The 9,310-nt window shown below is 42.3% G+C and overlaps 1 protein-coding gene across 1 annotated transcript in view; it reads left to right on the forward strand.

The window, feature by feature from the left end:
• The window catches only part of SOX30 (SRY-box transcription factor 30), a 96,908-nt gene extending 90,521 nt beyond the window's left edge, over window positions 1-6,387 (forward strand). The window contains exons 5-6 of the mRNA XM_063445350.1: window positions 1,288-1,675; window positions 6,021-6,387. Of these exons, the coding sequence (XP_063301420.1) occupies window positions 1,288-1,675; window positions 6,021-6,387 (755 nt within the window). The remainder of the gene's footprint in view (window positions 1-1,287; window positions 1,676-6,020) is intronic.
• The last annotated feature ends 2,923 nt before the right edge of the window (window positions 6,388-9,310 follow it).

Here is a 9,310-nt window from a genome sequence, read left to right on the forward strand (position 1 = left end):
ACTAAATAAAATCAAAGCATTTTATGGGCTCCTCCTGTCCATTCTCACATAGGGAAACTCTCTTTATTCTCCAGAAGTGTGATTGTTTGTGCATCAGCTGATTGGTGTCCTTTCCAAGCAGCTTCATCTTCATTAATAACACCTTGTCTTTCTTTGCCCATTCAGTTTGTGCCTCCACCACCGTAAAATGTTCTTTCTTATTTTTCCCTGTGAGTAGTCTAAGGTTAGAGACAGATTTCCCATTAGACAAAGTAGGTACCTGCCTACTGATGCATGTTTAGGTACCTGTAGGGGTTGCATATCAGCACTTATAATGCATGTCTTTTTGAGTTGAAGTGGGCTGGTAGGGAGAGATAAGTATCAGGAGCCTCGGTCAATGTCCTCTTTAGTCCAGGCAGCCTTCTAGGCTTGATAGCAGAGCTGCAGGAACACAGGAACTGACTTGCAGGAGAAGCAGGCAAAGAAAGCTCTGTGTGATGCACAGGTTATAACTGCTCCTGCAGCTCTAATAACAATCTTACGAGACTGGCTTGACAATAGAACACATAGAAAGGTGAGTACTTTGCAAATAACTATTAAACCCCATCATGCCCTTATCACCCCTTTCCACTAACACAAAATGTAACCCTTTCCAAAACTGAACAAGCCCCTGTCCTTATTCCCAAAGTTAGCAACTAAACCCTAAACCTTTAAAAAAAAAAAAAAAAATCCTTCCCATTTAAGGACAACTGTCACCTTCAATCATCGAGTTGTGAAAAAAAAGAAAAATTATTTTTGTTAAATAAGTATATAAAGAAAATGAAAATAAATCTCATCCCTACCTTCAGTATGTGACAGGATCCTTCCGCCATATACATGCATCTTGGATCAGTCAGTCTCTGTTGTAGTCTCTATGGTTTTCCTTGCTTTGACCAGCTGTCGAATTCAAACTCGGTCTGACTCAAGGTGCATGTATATGGCTGTAGGATCTTGTCATATACTGAAGTTGTATTTTCTTTCAATACTTGAAAGGGTTATTATGTAAACAGAATAGTTTTGAGGTGACAGTTGTCCTTTAATCCTAGATTTGACTTCTCTTAAAAACGAATTATTGTCCAATGAAATCTTCAGTTACATTTATTAAACTCACTTTATCTGCCTTTTTTTGGAGGGGTGTTGGAGATGTGGACTAATACACTTAATACAGACAATATATACTAGCTTGGTTACAATTTCTACAGCTTAATGTTGCTTAACCTGACTGAATACCCCCTCAACTAAGTCATTTCTTTATAATGCCCATCTCAGGATTGGAGCCATACACTGAAAATTGTACCAAGGAGACAGTAAGATCTTCCCCACTGCCAGTACAGCCAACATCTACCATATCAGAACCAGAACAGGCTGTGAGTCCACCCATTCAAGAATCCGAACCAACCTTGCTTGCAGACAACAATACCACGGCATCACAGACCCAGACCACAGCATTATCCACTTACTCCATTCCTGATCTGCATCATACAAATGAATTTGGAAGTATGCCCTCCTGTAATCGATCTGGATGCATCCCTCCAACTCAGAGCCTTCCACATGGATATCAGGCACCACACTTTATGCCTTGTCTCTTTGGAGCTCCCATGCCCTATTCTTTTCATCATCCCTATTTTATGCACAGACCTCAATTTATGCCTTCCAGGTAAGATGTTTTTGTTGCTTACAATGCTACCTTTACATTTTAATGTGTTCAAGTGCAGATAGACGGTATATTATTTAGCAGCAGCACCAGTGACAGAAATATGGGCATGCAAAGAGATCTGAGTGATTTTGACTAGGGCCAAATAGTAATGGCTAGATAAATGGGTCAGCGCATCTCTAAAATGACATGTCTTGTGTGGTGTTCCCACTGTGTAGTGGCTAGTACCTATTAAAACCCTAGAAAGGTGTCAGGACACAGAGTGCATCTCAGTTTGCTCCATATGGGGCTGTGTAGCTGCAGACCGGTCAGAGTGCCCCTTTAATGGGGACGTGAGTGTCCAAACTGGACCATAGAACAATGGAAGAAGGTTGCCAGGTGATGAATCACATTTTCTTTAGATCAGATGGATGGCCGATTGTGTGTGCGTTGTTTACCTGGGAAAGAGATGGCAGCAGAATACACTTTGGGAAGAAGGAAGGCTGACAGAGGCAGTGTTATTCTCTGGGCAATGTTCTGTTGGAAAACCTTGGGTCCTGTCATTCATGTGGATATTACTTTGACAAGTACCCCCTACCTAGAAATTGTTGCAGACCACAGCCTTTTATGGCCATAGTGTCCCTGATGGCAGAGACCTCTTTCAACAGGATAAGGCATCATGCCACACTGCAAAAAAAAATTAGGAATAATTTCAGGAACATAACAAATAATTCAAGGTGTTGCATTAGCCTACAAATTTACCAGATCTCATCCGATTGAGCATCTGTGGGATGTGCAGGAACAATAAATCCAATCCATGGAGGCCACATGCAGCAACTTGCAGGGATTAAAGGATCTGCATCTAATCTCCTGGTGCCAGATACCACAGGGCATGTTCAGAGGTCTTGCAGAGTCCATACCTCGATGCATCAGAGTTGTTTTGGCAGCACTAGGCAGACCTACATGATATTAGGCAGGTGGTTTTATTGTTGTGGCTGATCAGTTTGTACTTTATTGCTTGAATCAATATTTTGTGTAGAAAAATGCACAGCTGAACAGCAGCGATCAATTGTTGGTAACTGATAAGCATATGCCTTTCAATATCCAATCAGAAATCCTTATGGTAAAGTCTGCCATCACCAAGTTTTATAATTTCTCACAAATTACTTTAGTGATAGTGGTGGGGAAGAGGCTTCTTCTCTCGCATCATAAGATAAGTCGCATCAAAAGAGTTTGTCATCTTTGGGTGTTTTTGTAAAACAAAGTAGTCCCCCACCCACCAAAAAAAAGTGACAAAGCCATTTCAGTTAATTCAAATACTTTTAAGACAACCTATATAGAGTTTTATCTAAAACATACTTTTACAAAATAACCATTTTTGTAATGGTTTTATTTTCAAGTAAAAAACAACACATTCAGATTACTAATGAAACAAAATATTTTTTTCACACTGGAAACATGGAAGGTTAAGAATATTAGCAGTAAGCAAAGCGAAAGAGGAAATGTGTAGAGATGTAGATATATATGTAAAAAAGAAAGGGGCAAAACCCCAGTTGGACCCACCCATTGCTCTTTCTCACCTCAGATGCTCCATTTGAAACTCCCACCCACAGTTTAAATTACACAATCTTTTTATTGTGCATTAAAGGACCACTATAGTGCCAGGGAAAAAAAACTTGTTTTCCTGGCACTATAGTGTTAATAGGTTGTCCGCCCCGCCGGGCTCTAGGGGGAGGAAGGGGTTAAACACTTACCTTTCTCCAGCGCTGGGGACTCTCCTCCTCCTTCGGTCGTCATCGGCTGAATGCGCATGCGCGGCAAGAGCCGCGCACGCATTCAGTCAGTCCATAGGAAAGCATTCTCAATGCTTTCCTATGGACGCTGGTGTCTTCTCACTGTGAAAATCACAGTGAGAAGCGCGAAAGCGCCTCTAGCAGCTGTCTAGAGGCTGGATTAACCCATATGTAAACATAGCCGTTTCTCTGAAACTGCTATGTTTTCAGCAGGCAGGGTTAACCCTAGATGGACCTGGCACCCAGACCACTTCATTGAGCTGAAGCGGTCTGGGTGCCTATAGTCAGGGCCGGATTAACATAGGGGCTGATGGAGCTGCAGCTCCAGGCCCAGGCCCATGGAATAGGCCCATTTAAAATAAATAAATAAATATATATATATATATATATATATATATATTTTTTTTTTTTTTTTTTTACACAATACTCTGAGGTTTGCCACCTGACTGGTATTTTACTGGCACAGCCGGTATATGAGACTGTCTGGCTGTGCAGGTATTGCAGTAATACTGGCAATACAAATGCAGGTATTTTTCTCAGTATAAACGGAAATTACTCTGCAATACCAGCACCGGCCTGTAGGGGTCACTGTGTGTGGAGAGAGGCAGGGATAGGAAGTTAAGGTATATCCCTGCCTCGCTCTACTACTCACTGATTCATGGGGGAGCAGCTACACAGCACAGAGTCCAGACAGCAGCTCAGGTAAGTGCGAGATGGGGGGAAAGGCAGCAGGGAGACATGGGGACACTGAGACACATGTGGACACAGACACTAGGGGACACTGGGAGACCTTGGGACACTGAGATACTTGTGGACACTGGAAAACATGGGGACACTGAGACACTAGGGGACACTGGGAGACATGGGGATGCTGAGACACATGGGGACGCTGTGAGACATAGGGACATTGGGAGACAGTGAGACATTGGGACATGGAGACACTAGGGACACAGTGTCCCCATGTCTCCCCATGTTCCCAGCCAGTGTCCCTAGTGGCTCAGTGTACACATGGCTCCCAGTTTCCCCTAGTCTCCCAGTGTCTGTGTCTCCATGTCTCTCAGTGTCCCTAGGGGACACACTGAGACATGGGGGCACTGGGAGACTATGGGACTGGGCAACGTGGGGACACTGACACTGGGTGACTTGCGAGACTGAGATACTGGGAGCAATTCATCTATACAGCATATATATCAAACTGTGAGTAGTTTGTTGGTTATTTTACAGAATTTTCTCTTATGTCACTCCTTGTGATTTACATCATGTGATGTCATGCATAACTAATTCATTATACAAATGATTAAGGCTGGTATTTTTTTTCCAAGAAAGGTGGCAACCCTAACTACTCTTCATATACTCTTGCTTAAAGGAACACTATAGGGTCAGAAACACAATCATGTATTTATGACCCCATTATGTAAAAAAACACCATCTAGCCCCCCTGAGCCCCTCTTGGCTCCCTAAATATAGTAAAATCTTACTTGTATTCAAGCCTGCAGATGCTGGCGCTGCCTCTGAACTGACATCATCAGAAGTGGTGGTCTGAGCAAATTACAATGCTTCCCCATAAGACTGTCAACTAGGCAGATCAGGGGCAGAGCCAGCACAAGTCAAACATAGCCCTTGCCAATCAGCATCTCCTCATAAAGATAAATTGAATCAATGCCTAGGGCAGCACAAAACCAGGATACACCACTGGTGCTGCCTGCATAGTATGCCCTTAGTTGGACAGCCTGCATGATTGGCAGGCAGCCTGACATGCATTCATGCCTGGCTGGCCTTCCAATTCTTTGGACAAACATGCCCCCTTTTTGGGCATGTTCACCCCTTTTTGCAGGTCTGGTCACGTGATTCACGTCAGTGGCACACCCTTTTACCCTGTCCATTGACTTCCTGCTTCACTGGACACTGCTATTAGGGGGTATGGATTTACTTGAAAGATGAAAGCATAAATTAGAGAGAGATTAGCATAGAGTATATGTTTTCGTATAGCTGCATCCTTTCCCTCCAACACCATCTACATCAGATACACGACGCTTGGGAGGTATGGTTGTTTTAGTGTTTTTGGTCGATAAGATTCTGTAATTAGGCCCATCATAATTGTCAGCACCAGGCCCACTGGGCTCTTAATCTGGCCCTGCCTATAGTGGTCCTTTAACTGAGAGGGCAACAGTTAGTCCTAAATGTAGATCTCTCCTACGTTTAGGCTGAAATGTTGCCATTCTTCTGTTAAGGCACAATAATAAGAGATAACTTTTCTTGGAGATTATACAACTCACTTTTCTTTTGAACCAGCAGAATTGTTCATAAATTGCAACCTTCATTTTTTCATCTATATATGAGATATACCTTTAAGAAGTACCTGACATACATTTATTTAAAGTAAATCATCCTAAAGTTGTCAGGATTTCTTGTGTATTAAAACCATCAAGCCAAGGTGACCACATTTTCAAGTAATGTTCTGACTCACGGGTCCATTTATTAAGTTATATCAATCTTGTGTTTTTTTTTTTTAGCTTGTGGTGCCGTTATGCTAAACAAGCTTTTAACAATCAGTATTGTTGTTTCATCCCACACAGCACCTGCCCATTCATCCTTCCTCCTTTTCCACTCGGGGTTTTTTATCCCACATTGCAAGAGGGCATGAATTATGATGATAATTGCCAAAAACAGGAAGGCCTTTTCTCTGGTTGTGATGGACTTTGCCCTGTGCCCGGACGCAGTGATGAGTGTGGACAAAGCATGGCTTCATATGACTGCAATCAAATGGAATATGACTCTCCATACCATGAATCAGATGAATATCTTCCTGTAATTCAACAAGTGGATCCAGAAGACATTCAAAGTGTATTTTCACCTTCAACCTCACAACTATCCCTCATTGAACAGGTCAATGTAACTGATGTTGATGATGAGGAAGTAATTAAAATTTTTGGAAATTTATAGCTGTCAGAATTAAAGCTAAATAAAGACATCTCTAAGCAAGTACTTTATGTAGATGATATACTGTAATGTCCTTTCGGAAAAAAAAGCTTTAACGTCTGCATAGAAAGTAAATGCGTATGGTATTCTTATAAAACTCTCTCTGTCTTTCTTTCTCTCTACATATAGATAGAGAGAGAGAGCATTACTCATAAAAAATGATGAACAGGTGCTCTGGTTCCCTCATAGAACTATGTTCCCTTAATCATTAACATAGGTTTTTGGATTTTTCATTATTTTCATAGTCTGTCAACTGCTTTCCAGTGGATATTAAAATTAAAGAGAGGCTGTCATGTCCAACAATACATTTGCTCTTTTTAAAGAGCATCAAATCCCATTTACATGGATTGGGAGAAATTCTCATTTAAAAATAGGTATTTCTCCCACCTGTCAATCAATTCCTCGGCATAGACGGTATGCAAAAGAATTGATTGATAAAGTAGAGCAGGAAAGATAACCCTCAGGCAGTGGTGTATCTTGCATTTGTGCTACCCTAGGCACGACTAAATTCAGGCACCTCCTACTCTAAACAACACCACTTTGTGTCAAAGCCACTTTTTTGACTGACAGACACACGCCCTCATTGACACATGCACTGACATACACTCACTGACAGATACACAGTTATTGGCACACACATACAGTCATTGACACTGTTTAAACAACCCAGACTTTCACTGACAGACACACACACTGACAGGCACAAACTCTCAGATACACATACACTGACATACACTCACTGACAGACACACACTGACACAAACATCCTCACTGATTAGACTCACTATGACAGACACACACATTCACTCAAAGACACACACACATACAGCAACACACACTGACATACGCACTTACTGACAAACACACACACACTCTGTGACAGACATACTCAGTGACAGACAGACACACACACTCAGTGACTGACATACAAAGTGACCGACACATACACACTAACAGACAGACATAGACATACTCACTGACAGACACACACGCTCCCTGACAGACACACACGCTCCCTGACAGACACACACGCTCCCTGACAGACACACACGCTCCCTGACAGACACACACGCTCCCTGACAGACACACACGCTCCCTGACAGACACACACACTCCCTGACAGACACACACACTCCCTGACAGAAACACACACTCCCTGACAGACAGGCACACTCACTGACACACACAGTGACAGATATACTCAGTGACAGACACAGACATACTCACTGATAGACACAGACTCACTCACAGACACACACACTGACAGACACACACACTGACATACACTCACCGATTATTATTATCATTTTTTAGAATTTAAATCTACCCAGCCTCCCTACCTTTGGGAGAGCTGGAGTGGATGCTGTCCCTGACTGCTGCTGGGCTCCTTGCTGGGGCTGCTGGATTCTGCAAGCTGGGCGCACGGGCAGGCAGGCGCTCAATGGAGGTTGCGAGCAAACTGAGCTCTTCCTGCTCTGCTCCCTCGCACACCGCGGGGGTTGGAGTGACATAATATTCCAACTCCCGGCATCATAGAAGGGCGCGCAAGGTAGCAGAGCAGGAAGAGCTCAGAGGACTGTGCTCCCTCGCTGCCTGTTTACACTTTGAACAGCTGCATGCCTCCGGGGAGCCCAAAGGTGGTCATGTGGCCACCTCTTGCGCCCCCCCCAGGACATGAGGCAAACAAAGCACTTGCCTAGGCAGGACTGCGTGTTTTGCCACCACCCCTGTGGCAAATACAGCCCTGCCCAGAGGAGGTCCTTCAGCTCTCCACACATAGCAATCACAGCAAATATACAGATAAACTGTGCAATATAGGCGCTTTAAATTAGATGTAATACAGAACCCAAATCTGGTGAGCAGCTCAACACACGTGTAGGTACCTCTAACCTTAACACAGATGCATGCAAAAAAGTGGAGTGTTATAAGTGGGACAGAATTGCCACAACAGACAAAATCCAGTGGAGCGCTATTTTAAAAAACAACTTACCCTTATAATAAGGGATACAAATCTATAGTATGGAAGTATCTAGAGAAAAAATACATGGAGACAATGTGGTGCAGTATGCTTGGAACTGAATAGTTTGGAAAGACTTTAAATATAGCAAACAGTGGAACAAAGTCCTAGTGTGTTATCCTCTAAAACAATATTGCAATTGAAATTGATGCAAGTACTTGCTCACCTTATTGAGAGCCAATCCAAACCGGGCTCTCAGTATAATAAGCACTGTGCCTTTAAGAGGGCACAACTCTTCTTTTAAAGCAGGAAAAAGTTGTTGCAGCTCATAGAACTCAATAAAAATAAAAACAATTTATTGTATAAACATACATAAAATATAAATAAAATACCATCAAATAGTGGTCAATATAAAAGTTCTAGCTGTCCGAGACACGTTTCACCTTAAAAAGGCTTTTTCAATCGGTTTCCTGCTTTGGTTTTCCCTCCATTTAAATATCCAAAAGGCTCTTCCCCATTGGTTCCAGTCGCCTTCTTTCTTCATTTTCGTCTGCCTAAATAAGGCAGAAGATATCCGGTTCATCTGTTGTTGATTTACGTAAATGACGTATCGCAATGGCCGCAACGTCACTTCCGGTTAGTCCCGATCACCATCTTTAATACTGGCGGCCGCCAGATAGTTTGTATATCATTCATATGGTGCCCATACGTTCAGTATTACATGCACAATCAAACAGAAAAAGAGGAAAAAAGTATCAGTCTAACATCTTGAGAATATTTATATTGCACAAGTATATTTATAAGTATATTTACCATATTACCTTAATATATTTGGTTTGTTAGTGCATCGATTTATAACAGATGGTTTTTATGTCAATAAAAAGACAGATAGAACAGCTCCAAAAATAAGCTGAATACCTAATAACATTG

This window comes from Pelobates fuscus, chromosome 3, assembly GCF_036172605.1.
Source record: "Pelobates fuscus isolate aPelFus1 chromosome 3, aPelFus1.pri, whole genome shotgun sequence".
Classification (NCBI taxonomy): Eukaryota; Metazoa; Chordata; class Amphibia; order Anura; family Pelobatidae; genus Pelobates; species Pelobates fuscus.